This window comes from Dipodomys spectabilis, unplaced genomic scaffold, assembly GCF_019054845.1.
Source record: "Dipodomys spectabilis isolate Male_0828 unplaced genomic scaffold, ASM1905484v1 ptg000108l, whole genome shotgun sequence".
Lineage (NCBI taxonomy): Eukaryota > Metazoa > Chordata > Mammalia > Rodentia > Heteromyidae > Dipodomys > Dipodomys spectabilis.
In genome coordinates this window covers 4,634,594-4,654,267 of record NW_024870785.1, presented here as the reverse complement: position 1 = coordinate 4,654,267, position 19,674 = coordinate 4,634,594, and the positions used below count along the sequence as shown (strand labels likewise).

The following is a 19,674-nucleotide window of genomic DNA, read 5'->3' as shown; positions in this document are numbered from 1 at the left end:
CCCTCACATTTTCTCTGTCTGCCCCCCATCAGATAACCTTTCACACATAGTCTGACTCCTAGCTCTGGAATTAGAGATGAAGCTCAATGACTTTCCGGAACAAAAAAGCAGAACTGGGAGTAGAAGGAATGGTCTTTGGCATCTGGTCCATCCCAATTTTCTTTCAAGTCCAGGCCAAAAGCCCTGCAGTAGCTGGGCCTCCTGTTTTCCTGGGGCCAAAAAGACCCAGAGCACTGGGGAATGGCATGCCCCCTAGGCCTCTCATCATTTTCACCCAAGGCAAGTCCCCTCAGCCAGCTGAGACCTGAGGTAAACCAGGGAGCTGGGGAACAATTAACTCCTCTATCCATAGGGTATATTATTTTATTGTACCAGTCCTTGAGATTGAACTCAGGGCCTGGGAACCATCCCTGCACTTTTTCGCTTCAGGATAGCACTCCATCATTTCAACTACAGCTCTACTCAGGCTTTCTGGTGGTTAATTGTAGATAAGAGTCTCAAGAACTTGGGCTAGGAATGTAGCTCAGTTGTAGAGTGCTTGCCTAGCATGCATGAAGCCCTGGGTTTAATTCCTCAGTACCATAGAAACACAAAAGGCCAGAAGTAGTGCTGTGGCTCAAGTGGTAGAGTGCTAATAAGCAAAAAAAGCTCAGGGGCAGTGCCCAGGCCCTGAGTTTTTAAGACCCAGGACTGGCAAAAAAAAAAAAATTCTCAAGAACTTTTCATTTCTTGATAATTACCATATTTAAATTTCAGATCCTATAACTTAATCTCATTGGTGATAAAAAACAAATATCTATGAACAAATAGTCCCACTTTGGGGACTTTGAAATCTTGTCACGTTTTGTAGTGCTTTTCTAACATTTTATTATACAATATTTCAAATTTACAGTGGACACCCACATGCCACTATCCACATTCTACTTAGAAGTCTTTCTGGGATTTTAACTGAAATGATATAGAACTTACAACAATGCAGTTCCATTTCTACAATCTCAACAATAATTATACAACTATGGACTCTAAGATCACTTTTCAAAGTAAACTCTTCCTCTTTTTTACATAATCCTTTAAAATTCCTTCTAGCTGGGCACCAGTGGCTTATGCTTGTGATCCTAGCTACTCAAGAGGCTGAGACCTGAGAATTGTGGTTTGAAACCAGCCTGGACAGGCAAGTAAGTCCCTGAGACCCTTATCTCCCATTAATCACAGAAAAAGCTGGAAGTGACTCTGTGGCTCAAGTGGTAGAGCACTAGCTTTGAATGAAAGGATCTCAGGGACAGCATGCAGGCCCAGAGTTTGAGCTCAAAGACTGGCAAAAAAAATTAAAAAATAAGTAAAATAAAAATAAAAGCCGGGCACTGGTGGGTCACACCTGTAATCCTAGCTACTTAGGAGGTTGAGATCTGAGCATCGTGGTTCAAAACCAGCCTGGGCAAGGAAAGTCCCTGAGACTCTTGTCTCCAATTAACCACCAGAAAGCTGGAAGTGGTGCTGTGGCTCAAGTGTTAGAGTGCTCGCCTTGAGCTGAAGAGTTGAGGGACAGTGCCCAGGCCCAGAGTTCAAGCCCTATGACCAACAACAACAAAAAATTCCTACTAATTTTGAGGGGAAGTTTGTTTATCTGAATTTTCTATCTGGCTGTCCTCCTCTGTGCCCTAAAGAAGGAATCTATTTCTTCTATGTGGTAACTCTTTGACAGCTGGGTGAAGACTGTCACTATTTTACTGAACATCCTTTTCTAGTTATATTACTATGCTGCACCTGTAGGAAAGGAAATGGATTTAGGACTTACATATTATAAATGAGATTGGAGGAAACAAAGGAGGTTAGGGAAGACCTCCAGACTGCTATGAGTTGAAAAATCTTCCTTCAGTATGAAAAAACTGTCAGCTGGGTAGTAGAACAGTGCCTAGACCCTGAGTTTAATCCCCACAACTGACCAGAAAGAAAAAAAGGAAAAGAAACACTGTTATGATTAAATATCAACACCAGTAATATTGTAATGACTCACTGCTACTGTTTAAAAGCCAACAGAGGAATCCACATACCATCCACCACTGTATATCATTGTGTTTCTCATTACATAAGTTAAATACTCTACTAGTCATTATTTTCCTAAAGTATCAACAATGTGCAATTGTTATTGTCTCACATCTCTATGTGGCAGGTGCTGAATAAATCATTGTAATTAGGGAAGGATGAGAACTTAAATTAATTTTTTTTTAAAAAAAGGTCTGGAAATCACCATAATGCAACTTGGATCTTGACACATGATGAAATGAAATAAATATTTACAAAGGAAATAAATGTGTAAGCATCTAAAGAATGGAAGATTTCTGATTTTTATCACCAACAGCACTGAATTATAATAGTGAACTTTGCCAGATTGGGGTGAGTGGTTTTCTGGGGGGTTTTTTAGATGAAAGATTCCAGGAACAAGAGAAGACACAAAGCGTTAGATGGGCTGCAATCAGCAACCCGGAAAGCACTTTGCTTGAGTATCTTGTGAAATCTCCATTACGAAACTGAATCTCAGGGTTTCCAGGTGACAATGACTAGAAAGCCTCAAAGAAGATGTGGAGGAACAAATGAACCAGGGTAGGGGCTTAAACACACAGGCTCACACACAACTTTTCTATTATGAAATGTAAATTGATGCTGAGAAAATGAAAATAGGCTTGAAGAACAATGGAGAGTGAATGGCCAGTTTGAAGAAATAGAGCCTTACTGGTACCACAGAATCTCACCTCATTCTTCTTTCCTATTCTTTTTTTTTTTTTTTTGTCGGTCGTGGGGCTTGAACTCTGGGCCTGGGCGCTGTCCCTCAGCTCTTCAGCTCAAGGCGAGCGCTCTACCACTTGAGCTACAGCGCCACTTCCAGTTTTCTGGTGGTTTATTGGAGATAGGAGTCTCACAGTTTCTCCTGCCCGGGCTGGCTTTGAACCGCGATCCTCAGATCTCAGCCTCCTGCGTAGCTAGGATTACAGGCGTGAGCCACCAGCGCCCGGCTCTTCTTTCCTATTCTTTCTTCCACCTTTCCACCCCCAAAGGCAGCCATTACCCTGATTTTTTTTTTTTTTTACCAGTATATCTTTGCTTTTTTTCATAGTATTACCATCCACCTATGAAGTCCACTGCAAAGTAGTTTGGGAATGGTGTATATATGAAATCATATTGACCTATTCTTTTTTTTTTTTTTTTTTGGTCGGTCGTGGGGGCTGAACTCTGGGCCTGGGCACTGTCCCTCAGCTCTTCAGCTCAAGGCTAGTGTTCTACCACTTGAGCCACAGCGCCACTTCCAACTTTTTCTGCTTATGTGGTGCTGAGGAATCAAACCCAGGCTTCATGCATGCAAGGCAAGCACTCTACCACTGAGCCACCTTCCCAGCCCTGACCTATTCTTTTGATTCAGGAGTCCTTTATTCAGTATTATTTTGTAGTACGTTGTGTGTCTTGGCCTATTCACTTTCTTGCTGTCTGGTGTGCACTGACGATAGAGGTAGACAGTCAAGCTTAGCTGAACTGTGGATGTAAGTTCTGATAAGTGGGTCATTAAGTGACTTGATCATTTATAAACATAATGTGACTTCCCCAAACCTATATGGTGTAGGTCCACCCTTCACCATGGCTTCTGGATCCAAGCTAGTGATAAGAGTCAACAGGAGATAAACCAGGCTGCCAGCATCAGAGCATACTGCAACAACAAAACAGTTTCTCTTTTTTTTTTTTTTTTTGGGTCCAGTCATGGGGCCTTGAACTCTGGGCCTGGGCGCTGTCCCTCAGCTCTTCAGCTCAAGGCTAGCACTCTACCACTTGAGCCACAGCGCCACTTCCGGATTTTTTCTTTTTGCTTATGTGGTGCTGAGGAATTGAACCCAGCACTTCAGGCATGCAAGGCAAGTGCTCTACCACTGAGCCACCTTCCCAGCCCCAAAGCAGTTTCTCTTAAGTAGAAGAACTACCCTCCAAAATAATATGACCTACGGCAGGGGCCCAACTCCAAGGCTTCTTCATGACATTTGCTCTAATACCAAATAAAAATGAGTAGTTGTGAAGGGAAGAGAAAGGAGATTTATTACAGGATACAGGCACCGACCTACCATAGGAACAGGTACAGTAAGCATTTTAACCCATTTTTAGAGTACTTTCATGAGCCTTAGGTTTAGAGGAAGAATTGGGAGGGAAGAGATATGCACTAGTATAAAGCAGTCCTGTTCACAGGTATGGACAGCCCTATGGATCATTTCAGGGTTGGTTAGGTGTGTGGTCTGGTCACAGCACAAAGGTCAAACTCGTCAGGATTACAGTTTAAAAATGATGTATAGAGGGGTGACAGTTATATGTTATATACAGTTGTATAAGTCACATAAGTCATAAGTTACATAAAGTACAATTTGTTGTTGTTGTTGTTTGAGGGCTTGAACTCAGGGCCTGCGTACTGTCTCTGAGCTCTTCAGCTCAAGGCTAGCGCTCTACCACTTGAGCCACAGTGCCACTTCCAGCTTTTTCTGCTTATGTGGTGCTGAGGAATCAAACCCAGGGCCTCTTGCATGCAAGGCAAGCACTCTACCACTGAGCCACCTTCCCAGCCCACTTCCTTTTTTTTTGAGTAGTTAATTGAAGAGTCTCACAGGTTGGCTTTAAACCGTTATCCTTAGATCTCAGCCTCCTGAGTAGCTAGGTTTGCAAGTTTGAGCTACTGGTACCTGTTAAGAATACATTTCTTTTGGTCTTGTTACAAGATTTTTATCATCAGTCTTGTTCTTCCTGGAATCAAAATAAAGGTGGCTACCACCTGACTGTAGAGAACTCTGAGCAAAGACATACAAAATGGAGTCAGTTTGCTAACCTTTTCTCCTGCTTTTTAGTTCATTGGCCTTTGTATATTTGCAGGCTGAAGTGAGGCGTGAATACTTTTTTTGTGTCAGTGTCTTTTAGCAAAGGCAGTTTCTAGTGTGTTTCAGTTTGTCTCATATAGCAGAGTGGGATCTGAAGAAGTGGCTGTCATGAAGCCAGTGGTGAGTATTTCCCAGAAGCCCCCACTGTCTTTTGTGAAAAGAGATTCAAGGGCTGGGCATGCGGCTTTGTGGTAACCTGCCCAGCACACATGAAGCCCTGGGCTCGACTTCTCAGTACCACATAAACAAAAAAAAGCCAGAAGTGGCTCAAATGGTAGAGTGTCAGACTTCAGCAAAAGAAGCTTAGGGACAGTGCCCAGGCCCTGAGTTCAAACCCCAATATACCCCACCCCCCACCACACAAAAGTCTGCCATCCATAGTTTCACAGCTCAAAGTCACATAATTTTTCTGTGACTTGAATAACTTTTAGAAAAAATCTTAATAGTTAAGCGAGGTTACCTTTTTCAGTTTCTAGAATTTTTTTCCTTTAGTGGCTATCAGTAGAAATATTAGAGTTTTACAGGATTTAAAATTTTGAGTAAAGTCTTTTTTTTCCTGGTCCTGGAGCTTGAACCTGGAGCCTGGGCACTGTCCCAGAGCTTCTTTTGCTCAAGGCAAGTACTCTACCACTTGAACCACAGCACCACTTCCAGCTTTTTTTTTTTTTTTGAGTAGTTTAAGTCTCATAGTTTCCTGAATAGGCTGGCTTTGAACTGTGATCCTCAGATCTTCAGATCCTGAATAGCTAAGATTACAGTCATGAACCACCAGTGCCCAATCAAGTCTTACAATTGTTAATGATTCAATTTGTATTTTGGAGCTTAATCTTTGTTTTCTCATTTATAAAAGTATTTTTGTTTTCTCATTTATAAAAGTTTGTGTGTGTGTGTGTCCTGGTACTAGGGGGTTGAACACATAGCCTCAAATTCTCATTCATTTTTGGGGCTTGCTTTGAACCTCTATCTCAGCTTTCTACCTTATGAAGCAGTGTGAGACACTGGCACCTGGTTAAAATTAATCTGTTTTTGTTTTGTTTTGGGTCCAGTCGTGGGGCCTGAACTCTGGGCCTGGGCACTGTCCCTCAGCTCTTCAGCTCAAGGCCTGGCTATACTACTTCTTGAGTGTTCACTAACAACTTAATGTTTTGACTTGTTAGTGATTTACAAGGCCCTTTCAGATGAAGAAAATACTTCATGATGGTAACAATTCAAATCATAGGGGTTTACCTAGAGACTTCTGCAAATACACACAAAAAAGAGACACATTCAAAAGGCCACTATTACAATTTATTTATCAATACTTGAAGACAAAGTACTATCAAGGAATAAACTTAATGACAAAAGAGGTCCAAAGGCCAGGGGCAGATGGCTCAAGCCTATAATCCTAGCTACTGAGAATGGCAGTTTGAAGCCAGTGCAGGCAGGAAAGTCCATGGGACCCTTATGTCCAACTAACCACCAAAAAACTGGAAGTGGTGCGGTGGATCAAAGCAGTAGAGTTCTAGCCTTGAGCAAAAAAACTCAAGTATAGCACCTAGGCTTTGAGTTCAAGCCTCACAACTGACAAAAAAGAAGAGGAAGAGGAGGAGGAGAAGGTTGTTCAAGGCTACTAGAGGAAAAAAAAAAAAATCACAAAATGTACATTAAGAGGCAAGAGATTGTGGGAGGCCCGTAGCTCACGCCTGTTCTAGCTACTCAGGAGGCCTTAAAGTTCAAGCCCCAGGACTAGTACCTGCAACAAAAGGAAAAAAAGAAAAAAGGCAAGAGGTTGAAACAAAATAAATAAATGCAGAGATACAATGTTTATGGACAGATTTAATATCAGGGGATCTCAATTGTCTTGAAATTGGTCTATCAATTCCAAATAGCGAAATCAAAATACCCAATTATAAATTTAAGTGGAAGAGTAAAAGATTGACCTCCTGAAGGTCAGGGGGGGAGGGCCTTACCTACCAGACATTAAGACCTGTTTAGAAATTGAGTACCATGATAGTTGCGGAAGTTAGGAACCATTGTGGCTATCTCCTCCACACCCAATGAGAGTCCCTGCCCTCAAGAGGGGCAGAATGGCTACACCCACCACTTGAGGATTTTGAGGGGTGGTGCAGCTCCGGGAGACTGAAGACAAAGTTTCTTTTCTTTGGTCGGTCGTGGGGCCTGAATTCTGGGCCTGGGCGCTGTCCCTCAGCTCTTCAGCTCAAGGCTGGCGCTCTACCACTTGAGCCACAGCGCCACTTCTGGCTTTCTCTGCTTATGTGGTGCTGAGGAATCGAACCCAGGGCCTCAGGCATGCAAGGCAAGCACTCTGAGCCACCTTCCCAGCCCCTCCTTTGGCTCTCGCAAACCATTTTTTTCCATTGCGGGGTGGTATGGTAACGTAAGGTGTGATGGGGTCATTTTTACCCTGGGACGAGAACAAACTAAGGCCAAGCGACGTTTCAGAAGAAAATGAAAAGGGGGACAATTTTCTTCCATTTCGTGGGCTCGTAACTGGACGCAGTCCGCTTCCGAAGGGCGGAATCTCATGAGCTATACCGCCTGGAAACAGATGAGTAGAGTGGCACATTAATAAACGGACAAATGGACCACACACACACACACGAAAAAAGAAAAGGAAAACGGACTCCTCCGGGAACAAGAGGGAAGGCCCAGAACCCCCTAAGTCGCTACAACTGGGCCGGTGGCAGGGTGTCTCCTTCTCTGGACCCCAAGAGACCAAATACGAACAGAAGAGAGGAGCACCCCGCGTCCTCACCGCCCGACTCCACTCACCCGACCAGTTCAAAAGCCAAGAGCACCGACCTTGCGCCCAAAGTGGGCGAAACCACCGAGCCGGGGAAGCTGGGGAGGTCCGGGGGTCCAACCGCGGCCGGCCGGCTCGCAGAGACCCCTCCCCACCCCCGCCAGGTGGCCAACCCGTGCCGGAGCCCGCCCACCACCGCCGCTAAACTATTGGCGCGCTCACCCGCCAGTCTTGCCGTGACGCGGTGGGGGTGTGTGTGGGCGGTGCGGAGCCCCTCCCACCTCCGGCAAGCCAGAACAAACATTCCCAGGATCCTGGGCGATTTCCCTTGACGTTACTTCCGGGAAAAGTAACCTTTCCTCGGCGGTTGCAAGTCTCCGGAACTCTCGCGAGATCTGCCCCGTGCGAGATCTGCTTGCTCACTCTAGCGATGACATTCTCCTCCTCCTCCCCGCCGCCTTTCGGCAATCTTCGCCAGTCCCAGTCCCGACCAATCTGCAGGCAGATCGCATAGATGAGGGTCTCCCCCGCGAACCCCAGTCCGCGCGGGGCGCCGGGCGGCAGCGGCGGGGTACCAGCTGCACAAGGCCGAAGGCAGCGACACGGCGGGAGGCCCCGGGCTGGCTACTGGCAGCGAGCGCGGGCGGGGCGGGGCAAGCCGGCCGAGTGACGGCTCGATTGTTCTGGCCTGGCTATGGCGCCTCTCCTCCCCCCCGCCATGGCTCCCCGTGTCCCTGCTCCGCTCCTCTCAGTGAGTGAAAGTGGCCGCCGCCGCCGCCGGCCCAGCGCCCGCAGCCGCCTCAGCGCCGCCGCCATCTTGGGGTCCCAGGAGCCGCCGAGGGAGCGAGCTAGGAGCGTTCACGTCCAACGCAGTCACCGTCTCACGGCCTCCGGGAGCGAACCGCGGCTCCACCGTCGGCGGGGCGACCCCCCCCTCCGGACCCCGCCCGCACCCCGCACCCCCTCCGCCGCCGCCGCGGCGGCGGGGCCCCGCGGCCCGAGGTGAGGGGACCGGACGCGGGCGGGCGGGCGGGGGGGCTCGGCCGGGCCCCGTTGCGCCCCTCTCCGCGGGCGACGGCTGGGCCGCGTCTTAAAGGGGCCGTCGCCCCCGGCCCCGGGATTTGTGTGTGTGTGTGTAGGAGGGGGGGGTTGTTCGTCGGGAGAATGGGTGTGGACGCTTCCCCCCCCCCCCCGGGGGAGGGTGGGCCGGGACCTCGGGGACCCGGGCCCCGTCCTCCCCCCCCCACCTCTGGAGTCTCGGGGTCACGAGGTGACCCCCCCCCAGCTCCCCGAGGAAGCCCGTGGGGCACCCGCACGTGGGGAGTGTGTGAGACCCGGTGCACGTGGGACCCGGTGGGGCGGTGTCGGGCTAACACGTGTGTGGGTTTGGGGGTGGGGAGGGGCCGGGCGGAGGCTGGCGGGGCGGGAGCGGGACTCGGGCGAGGGCTGGACCTGTCAGCGGGAAAGGGGGGGGTGTCCGTTTCGGGGCGGTGGGTGGTGGGGAAGGGGGCAGCTCACGCGCGCCCAGCCTTAAGGAACGTGTCGGTGACAGCCCTGTGGTGGGGTCCCCCCCCCCCGCCCCCGTCCCCGGCTTTTTCTGTAGCGCTTGGGCCGGTGTCTTCTTTCCTTTTTTTTTTTTTTTTGACGTCTCTTCTCGAGCTTGCTGATTAAAAGTACTACTTCCGCGATCACGGCCGAGGGAAGCCCCCTACCGTCTGGGAGTTGACTTTGCCCAAGACCGCACTTCACTATTTCAGTCCTCAGCCCGCCGTGCCCAGGACACTCTTCCCCCGGTTTTCCTGCATGTTCCTCTCCTTGTTAGGAAGGAAGGGAGGGAGGGAGGGAGGGAAGGAGGGGGCCGGATTTGGAGGGTCCACGCTCAACCTCGCGGGAAAACTTGTTTTTTTCAGTCAGTCTCCCACGATTTTTTTTTTCCTCCTCCTCCTCTTCCTTCTTTCTCCTTTCTTCTTCTCTTTACTCATTTTCATTGCGGCTTGCCAGGGGCTTCTTATTGAGACTGACCCGTTAGCCACACTAAATATTTAGAGCCCTGGCAGCCCAGCAGCTCTCCTGTCTATCTCGGCCTCCAACGCTGCGTGCGTGCTCAGATTTACCAGGGTGCCACTGACTACACCCCTGCTTTTGTTTATTTTTTTTTGTTTTCCTACAGTAACAGTTTTATTGGGATATGCACATGCCACAAAAATTCAGTGCACTCATTGGGCAGAGTTTTCTGACTTTCCCTATCTACATAGCTCCATGGCTGGTCACCGGTATTTAGTCCGTCCCTCCAAAAAAGCCCTAGAAGCTCTTTATGCAGTCACTCCCAGCTTCCTCTCTTTGCAGCCTGTAGTGACCACTAAGCTATTTCCTGTCTCCTTATATTCACCTAGCCTGGACATTTCCACTTTGGATAAATTGAATTTTTATAATGTGTTCTTCTGTAACTGACTTCTTTGACTTAATGTTTTCAAGGTTTGTATGCAGCATATAAACTTTGATCCTTTTTATTGCTACCTAGTATTCTATTCTGGTTTTGTTTTATATGTGTGGAATTCTCAAGCTCCTCTTCCTGGAAAACAAGTTTCAGCTTGTCAGCCCTTCATATCCATGAGTTCTTGGATTTTTTTTTTTTTTTTTTTTTCTATTCCTTAGGCTTGAACTCAGGGCCTGGGCACTGTCCCTGAGCTTCATTTGCTCAAGAATAGTACTGTCACTTGAACCACAGCACCACTTCCAGCTTTTTCTGCTTATGAGGTACTGAGGAATCAAACCCAGGGTCTCATGCATGCTAGGCAAGCATTATACCACCAAGCCACATTCCCAGCCCAAGGATTTTTTTTTTTTTTAACTTGACAAAACCTGCATTTTGCAGAATTTGAGTTGGCCAGCAGCTGAGCACAATGGAGCATCCAGGAAATTGAATTGGTGTGTAGGCATACACACTTCCCATAGCTACTTCCCCAGTGCACAGCTCCTTTTTCTCCAGCAGTGTTTGGGCATTGCTCACCTTGCATCTTTCTCTTCTCTGCTCTATGTAGTTAAGTCTGTGATGGTCCTGACTGTACTGAACATGTACAGAGTGTTTACTTGTTATTCTTCAAATAATACGGTATAACATTTATGCAGCATTTATAATGTGTTGGGTATTTATAAATAACCTAGCAATGATTGAAAGTCTAAGGGAATATGTTTGTGTAGGTTGAGTGCAAACATTGTTATTTTGACTGAGGTACTTGAACAACCTTGGATTTTGGACCCAATTCCCAGAATACTAAGGAATATACAATCAGCTGTGGGGCTTTAACTCAGGGATCCAGCACTATCCCTGAGCTATTGTGCTCAAGGATAGTAGTGCTCTACCACTTTGAGACATAGCTCCATTTCCTGTTTTCTGTGGTTAAATTGGAGCTAAGAGTATAATAGGCTTTCTTGCCTGGGCTGGCTTTCAACTGCACCCCTCAGATCTCAGCCTCCTGAGTGGCTAGTATTACAGGCTTGAACCACCAGCCCAAACTTTATTATTACAATATTAATTTCTTACCAGAAAAGCTGTTACATGCAAAATTGGATGAACCTCATTAGTGGTAACATTTTGGATCACAAAGTAACATTTTGGACCTACATACCTGTAAAATATAGTCCAAATGTGTAGAAGTATAGGTCTGCTATGTAATGTTTGCAAGATGACAGATAGATACATTTTGGAAAAATGTATCTCTGTCATTAATATACCATAAATGATATATTGTAAAGGTTGCATACATTTTAGATTCTACAAAGAGTATTGTTTTTAAGTGTTTAAATTCCATTTTTTAAAAAAAGTTCTGAGTTTTTTCCCCTTCCATTTTTTTGTTGTTGTTGCTGTTGCCAGCCCTGGGTCTTAAACTCAGCACCTGGGCCCTGTCCCTGAGTCACAGTGCCACTTCTGGCTTTTCTGTTTATGTGGTACTGAGGAATCGAACCCAGGGCTTCATGCATGCTACGCAAGCACTCTACCACTAAGCCACATTACCTGCCCTCAAAACAGTGTTTAAACAGGAGAGGGTGATCATGTTTGGCCCATTAGGGCATTTTTTTGTTTGTTTAGTTCTAGTTTGCAAAGTAGAGATTATATAATTTCCACTTCTGAGATTAAGTGAAATGTTAACAAACAGCATATCAGTAAATCTTAGTTTGCTTTCTTCCTTGAGTGGATACATTTGCCAAATTTGTTAAATAATAGGAAGGAACAACATATCTGGACATGAGATTTCTTCAGAGTATGTTCTGGAATTACTACTGAGTTTCATTCAATTTTACATGTAGTAGCTTTTCTGGTAAGAAATTAATATTGTAATAATAAAGTTTGGGCTGGGTGCTGGTGGCTCAAGCCTGTAATACTAGCCACTCAGGAGGCTGAGATCTGAGGGATGCAGTTGAAAGCCAGCCCAGGCAAGAAAGCCCATGATACTCTTAGCTCCAATTTAACCACAGAAAACAGGAAATGGAGCTATGTCCCATAGTGGTAGAGCACTACTATCCTTGAGCACAATAGCTCAGGGATAATGCTGGATCCCTGAGGTAAAACCCCACAGCTGACCCCCTCCCCCCCCCCAAAAAAAAAGTGAAGGAGCTGGGAATGTGGCTTAGTGCTTGCCTAGCATGCACGAAGTCCTGGGTTTGATTCCTCAGTGCCACATAAACAGAAAAAGCTGGAAGTGGTGCTGTAGCTCAAGGGGTAGAGTGCTAGCCTTGAGCAAGAGAAGCTCAAGGACAGTGCCCAAGCCCTGAGTTTCAGCCCTAGGACTGGGGAAAAAAAAAAAAAGTTTGATAAATGTGTGCATGAACAGAAAAATGGGCAATAAACAGTGTGGTATAAAGGATACCAGGCCAGATGACTAGTTCTCCTTGTAAATATACTTGATGCATTGCTAGAAAGGTCAACAAAATGTTACTCATTCAAAGAAAGATATGAAAAGTAAAATTTAAAAATAACATTTAGGGCTGGGAAGATGGCTCAGTGGTAGAGCGCTTGCCTCACATGCATGAGTCCCTGGGTTTGATTCCTCAGCACCACATAAACAGAAAAAGCCAGAAGTGGTGCTGTGGCTCAAGTGGTAGAGCGCTAGCCTTGAGCTGAAAAGCTGAGGGACAGCGCCCAGACCCTGAGTTCAGGTCCCAGGACCAATAAAAAAATGAAATAAAAATAAAAAATAAATTTATAAGCCAGGTGCAAGTGGCACATGTCTATAGTCCTAGCTATTTAGGAAACTGAGATCTGAGGATCCCAGTTCAAAGCCAGCTGAAGCAAGAAAGTGTAAGACTCTTTTTTTTTTTTTTTTTTTTTGGGTCCGGTCGTGGGGCCTGAACTCTGGGCCTGGGCGCTGTCCCTCAGCTCTTCAGCTCAAGGCGAGCGCTCTACCACTTGAGCCACAGCGCCACTTCCGGCTTTTTTCTTTTTTTGGGGGGTCCTGTCGTGGGGCCTGAACTCTGGGCCTGGGCACTGTCCCTCAGCTCTTCAGCTCAAGGCTAGTGCTCTACCACTTGAGCCACAACCCCACTTCTGGCTTTTTTCTTTTTGCTTATGTAGTGCTGAGGAATTGAACCTAGAGCCTCATGCATGCAAGGCAAGCACTCTACCACTGAACCACCTTCCCAGTCCTCAAAAACCTTTTTTTAACCATGCTCTGTTAAAACTGTCTAACCCTTTAATAGATGAACTTATGGTATGTCTACCCCTAAGATTTTTGAGGAATTTTTTTTTTTTCCTGGTCAGTGGTAGGGCTTGAACTCTGGGCCTGGGCGCTGTCCCTGAGCTCTTCAGCTTAAGACAAGTGCTTTCCCACTTGAGCCACAGTGCCACTTCTGGTTTTCTGGTCTTTAATTGGAGATAAGAGTCTCACAGAGCGGGGCTGGGAAGGTGGCTCAGTGGTAGAGTCCTTGTCTTTTTTTTTTTTTTTTGGGTCCAGTTGTGGGGCTTGAACTCTGGGCCTGGGTGCTGTCCCTCAGCTCTTCAGCACCACATAAGCGCTGGAAGTGGTGCTGAGGAATCGAACCCAGGGCCTCAGGCATGCAAGGCAAGTGCTCTACCACTGAGCTACCTTCCCAGCCCCCAGGAGTGCTTGTCTTGCATGCATGAGGCCCTGGGTTCGATTCCTCAGCACCACATAAACAGAAAAAGCCGGAAGTGGCGCTGTGGCTCAAATGGTAGAATGCTAGCCCTGAGCTGAGGAGCTGAGGAACAGCGCCCAGGCCCAGAGTTCAGGCCCCACAACCGACAAAAAAGAAAAAAGAAAAAGAGTCTCAGCAACTTCTCCCTGCTGGGGCTCAGCTTCCTGAGTAGCTAGGATTACAGGCATGAGCCACCAGTACCTGGCTTAAGCAGGAGAGAAGTTTCCATAAAATATGAAGGAAGTGATTGTGCTTTCATTTAAGATAAAGAAATTTGGCTCATGGCTTTGGTAGAGTGTTTGGTATGGTGTGAGACTGGATTTTATCTGCAGATTGAATTAAAATAGATACCTTGGAAAATTACAGTTAACTTGAAAGTTGGATATTGCTTGACAGAGCTTCAATAATGAGTAGTTTGTTTTCAAACTTACTCGCAGAAGGAGGCTAAAGTTTAAGAACATACCTAGACACGCAATTTGGTTTATAAAGCCAAAAACTTTAGTGATCCAACTAGTATACTCCCGTAAAAATACCATTCTCAATCCTTGCCCTGACTTCAATTAGAACTATGAGAAAAAAACTTATTTAAAAATTTTACACACACACACACGCGCACACACACACGCACACACACGCACACAGGTACCAAACTGAATGAAATAGATACACACAGGAACTAAATGGAATGAAATAGGCAGTCATGATAGTGCCTTATTAGACTTGTTTAGACCTTAGCTTGTGTATTTAGGGGCAATAATGAGATACAATTCAAGAATTATTTTTAAAAACAGGGTGTGTGCCTATCTCTATCAACTCTGAGATTTGGGGCTCTAAGCCTTTATGAAGCAAAGTACTCATTAACTTTGAAAATATCTTCATCATGTATCCTGATAGCTAGAACCATATATTCAACAGAAATTCTGTTATGAAACATTTTATTCCACACACAGTGTTTTTTCATCTTCCCTATTTCCAGTTGTTGAGCATTTGCCATACTTGAGACTGTATTAATAGTCTGTGGGGAATACAAGTGAATTGATCCAGTTGTATATGTGTGTATACAGAGAAAGAATTTGCCCAGAGATAATACACAAAAAAGTGCCAGAGAGAAGGATTAACCTGATTTTTGACAGCTTTCTTATGCTGCTCAGGCTGGATTCTCACGCCCCTGCTTCCCCAGTGATGTGATTACAAGCTTATAAACTGGTTAGAAACCACACCTTGCTTGTTTGTTTTTCAAATATATTGACTCAAATCCCAGTTGTCTAGGAGGGACCTAAAACAACAACAAACATGTTTTGAGACATTAATTTTCATTAGTTCAAAGGTCTAAATCTGTTTGGTTAGTATAAGAAATGTAGTCCAGTGGTACTGAAAAAATAGTTGAATCCCTGCTACATCTCTAGATAACCTTGGTTGGGATTTTAGCTCTCCCTCCTGTTAACTTTGTGATCTTTGGAAAGCTCCCTGCTCCCCTCCCCCACCCCACCAGTCCTGGGCTTGAACTTGGGGCCTAGAATTGGTGCTGTGGCTCAAGTGGTAGAGTGTTAGCCTTGAGCAAAAAGAAGCTCAGGGACAGTGCCCAGGCACTAAGTTCAAGCCCCAGGACTGGCACAAACAAAAGAAAAAAAAAAAAAAAAGAAAAGCAGAGGTAGGTCTTGCTGGCTTACACCTGTAATCATACCTACTTATGAGGCTGAAATCTGAGAATTGTAGTTTGAGGCCTGAGTAGGAAAGTCCATGAGACTCTTATGTCCAATTAACTATCCAAAAAGCTGGAAGTAGAGGTATAGCTCAAGTGATAGAGTGCTAGCCTTGCACAAAAGCTCAGGGACAGTGTCCAGGTCCTGAGTTTGAGTTCCAGCATTAGCATGCACACACATAAAAATAGATAGTAGTAGAATGCTACCACGTGCAAGGCCCTTGATTTGATCCCCAAGGATCAAATAAATTAAAATCTAGAAAAGGTTTTTAGTTTTTACAAAAGCTTTATTACATTGGGCGCAATCATCTGGATTTGTCCTACAAGCCAAATCTGTGTGAACCCATTCTGTAGAATTTTGGCTGTACAGCTTCTTGTTGTATAATCTTTTGCACATTACTTTACTTCTAGGCTTTAGTTTTGTGTTTGGAATTAGATTAATAGTATCTAGTTTATAGAATTTTTAATAATAAAACCAGAGAACCAGAGATAGAATGACCATGGTTTAAAGCCTGCCTGGACAAAAGTTATCAAGACTATCTCAAAGAACAAACCAGATTGGTAGTTACTTTTTTTTATTTTTGGTCGGTTGTGAGGCCTGAACTCCGGGCCTAGGTGCTGTCCCTCAGCTCTTCAGCTCAAGGCGAGTGCTCTACCACTTGAGCCACAGTGCCACTTCAGCTTTTTCTGCTTATGTGGTACTGAGGAATCGAACCCAGGGCCTCATGGGTGCAAGACAAGCACTCTATCACTGAGCCACCTTCCCAGCCCGATAGTTACATTTTTGTGAGAGTCAGGTGTATTCAGTGGTTCATCACTAGCCCCGAGCAAAATTGTGAGACCCTATCTGAAAAATAAGTGGGGAATGGCTCAACTGGTGGACATTTGCCTAGCTAGCTCATAGTCCTGAATTCAAACTCCAGTACTGTCCACAACCAAAAGAAACAAAAGATAATTTATGTGAAGTGCTTGATGCTATCTCTGACATAGTGTTTAATAAATTGTGTGTGTGTGTGGGAGGGAGAGGCTTTAGTCCTGGGGCTTGAACCTGGGCACTGTCCCTAAGCTGCTTTTTCACTCAAGGCTAATACCACCAGAGCCACAGTGCCACTTGTCTTTTTTGAGTAGTTTATTGGAGATAAGAATCTCATAGACTTTCCTGCTGGCTTTGAACTTCAATCCTCAGATCTCAGCCTTCTGAGTAGCTAGGATTACAGGTGTGAGCCACCAGCGCCTGGCTTACAAATATATATATATATTATTTTTTATTTTTTTTAATTTTGTGGTCGTGGGGCCTGAACTCTGGGACTGGGCGCTGTCCCTCAGCTCTTTAGCTCAAAGCTAGCCCTGTACCACTAGAGCCACAACACTACTTCCAGCTTTTTCTGCTTATGTGATGCTGAAGAACTGAACCCAGGGCCTCATGCATGTAAGGCAAGCACTCTACCACTGAGCTGCCTTCCCAGCTCTCGATGAGATTCTTATCTCCAATTAACTACCAGAGCACCAGTACTAGAAATGTAGCTCAAAGTGAAGAATATTAGCCCTGAGCAGAAGAGCTCAGAGGGATGGTGCCCAGGCCCCAAGTTCAAGCCCCACAACCAACCAGAAAAAAGTCACATTTTATATGATTCCATTTATGTATTTTTTAAAAAATGGCTGAAAAAAAGATTAGTAGTTGATTGTTGCTGTCATGGGAAATTGACTATAAATAGGTAAAACAAACTCTTTGGGGAGTGAGTGTAAGCGGACCAAAATGTTCTTACATTGTCGTGATAATGGCACAAGTCTATAAACTTACCAAGTCACAGAACTATACGTTTAAATGACGTAAATTTCACAGCATGGGGCTGGGATTGTGGCTTAGTGATGAGTACTTCCTTAGCATTCATGAAGCACTGGGTTCCATTCCTTAGTATCACATAAACAGAAAAGCCAGAATTGGCGCTGTGGCTCAAGTGGTAACCTTGAGCAAAAGAAGCTCAGGGACAGTGACCTGACACTGAGTTCAAGCCCCAGGTCTGGCAAAGAAAAAAATTCATAGCATATCAGTGTTGGCAAAATAAAGAGAGTATTAAAAGTACTTTTTAAAAGATTTTAGTAGTTGGGCACCAGTGGCTCACACCTATAATCCTGGCTGCTCAGGAGGCTGAGATCTGAGCATGGCAGTTCAAAACTACCCTGGGCAGAAAAGTCCCCATGAGACTCGTATCTCCAATTAACTGTTTAAAAGAAAAAACAAAACCCAAAGTGGCAGTGTGGCTCAAGTTGTAGAGTACTAGCCTTGAGCACAAAGAAGCTCAGGAACAGCACCCATGTCAAGCCCCATGACCGAAAAAAAAAAAAAATTTTTTTTGAGCAGGGTATACTTAGAGGAGAAATCTGAAGGCATAATGCTCCTGTAACTCAAGTACAGATAATCATAACAAATATCAGAAAGTAGGAATAAGGATTTTGGGGGGGAAGGATTGGGAGGGCACAGGAATGGAAGAAGGCAGGGTGAGCAAATGTCACTGTATTGAATGTACATTATAAAACATGAACTATGTAACAAGGGAAGGGATAGGAATGGGGAAAAACAGGGAGAACAAAGGAAAGGAGCAACATTGACCAAAAAGTATTCTATTATAACATGACTTATAGTATTGTAACCCCTTTGTACAACTACTGAACAACAATAGTAATTTTTGTTGTTGTTGTTGGTCATGGGGCTTGAACTCTGGGCCTGGGTGCTGTCCCTCAGCTCTTCAGCTCAAGGCGAACCCTCTGCCACTTGAGCCACAGCAACACTTCCTGTTTTCTGAGTGGTTTATTGGAGATAAGTGTCTGACGGAGTTTCCTGTCTGGGCTGGCTTTCAACTGTGATCCTCAGATCTCAGCCTCCTGAGTAGCTAGGATTACAGGCGTGAGCCACCAGCACCTGGCTAGTACTAGCTCTTGAGCCACAGCTTCACTTCCTGTCTTTTATTTTTAATTACCTATCTCCATTCTGCAGCCGTGTAGTCGGAGGCGCTTGTGCATGAAGACAGATTTGTTCTATGGCCTCGGAGTTGGGTGCCGGGGACGATGGCAGCAGCACTGAGCTGGCAAAGCCCCTCTATCTTCAGTACCTGGAGAGAGCCCTCCGGTTGGATCATTTCCTGCGACAAACATCCGCCATCTTCAATAGGAATATTTCTAGGTATGTTATTTCATGTTTGCTTACCACATTTCTGTTTGCCATCATAATTGCTTTATGATTCTTAATATTGAAAAGTTAATTTTTTCAGATAATCAGTTGGTTTTATATAGAGTGTCCAGTTCTATTAACCTTAACTTTTCTGATTACTTGCTTATTATCTTTCAATTTATAGTGATGACAGTGAAGATGGGTTGGATGACAGTAATCCCTTATTGCCCCAGTCTGGGGATCCCTTAATACAAGTAAAAGAAGAACCCCCTAATTCACTGCTTGGTGAAACTTCTGGAGCAAGCAATTCTGGAATGTTAACCCCGTACTCACTTAATGGAGTTCTGCAGTCAGGTCAGGGTGGTATGATGTTCTCTTTTTGCTGTTGTTGTTGGTTGTGGGGGCTGAACTCTGAGCCTGGGCGCTGTCCCTCAGCTCCTCAGCTAAGGTGAGTGCTATACCATTTGAGCCATAGTGCCACTTCCGGCTTTTTCTGCTTATGTGGTGCTGAGGAATCAAACCCAGGGCCTCATGCATGCAAGGCAAGTGCTCTACCACTGAGCCACCTTCCCAGCCTCCATGTATCCTCTTTGTGTGTAGTTCTTTTATTTTTAAAAAAAAATTTTTTATGTTTCTCTATACAGAATCAAAATCTGACAGGGGGAATTTATATAACTTTTCCAAGTTGAAGAAAAGCAGAAAGTGGCTAAAGGTAAGAGATAAACCATATCATATTCCAAATAACCTATCAAAGTTACTGTTAGAAATTGATTCAGATAGACTGACAAATTTTTTTCAGATATGATTGTCTTTTTTTATTATTTATTGCCAGTCCTGAGGCTTGAACTAAGAGCATGGGCACTATCCCTGAGCTTCTTTTGCTCAAGGCTAGTGCTCTACCACCTGAGCCATAGCACCACTTTCGGTTTTTTCTGTTTATGTGGTACTGAGGAATTGAACTTAGTGCTAGTGCATGCTAGGCAGGCACTCTACCACTGAGCCATAT

General features: G+C 45.2%; 2 protein-coding genes across 4 annotated transcripts in view; both read left to right on the top strand.

The window, feature by feature from the left end:
• Ehd4 (EH domain containing 4) overlaps window positions 1-19,674 on the top strand; it is a 738,029-nt gene that overhangs the window by 503,334 nt on the left and 215,021 nt on the right. The window lies entirely within an intron of this gene.
• Ino80 (INO80 complex ATPase subunit) overlaps window positions 8,611-19,674 on the top strand; it is a 98,487-nt gene continuing 87,423 nt past the window's right edge. For 2 of the 3 annotated variants that reach the window (XM_042687883.1, XM_042687882.1), the window contains exons 1-4: window positions 8,611-8,646; window positions 18,495-18,680; window positions 18,853-19,022; window positions 19,313-19,380. In XM_042687883.1, coding sequence (XP_042543817.1) covers window positions 18,538-18,680; window positions 18,853-19,022; window positions 19,313-19,380 — 381 coding nt within the window. In that variant the 5' untranslated portion in view covers window positions 8,611-8,646; window positions 18,495-18,537. The remainder of the gene's footprint in view (window positions 8,647-18,494; window positions 18,681-18,852; window positions 19,023-19,312; window positions 19,381-19,674) is intronic. The other variant, XM_042687884.1, reaches the window with a different exon arrangement.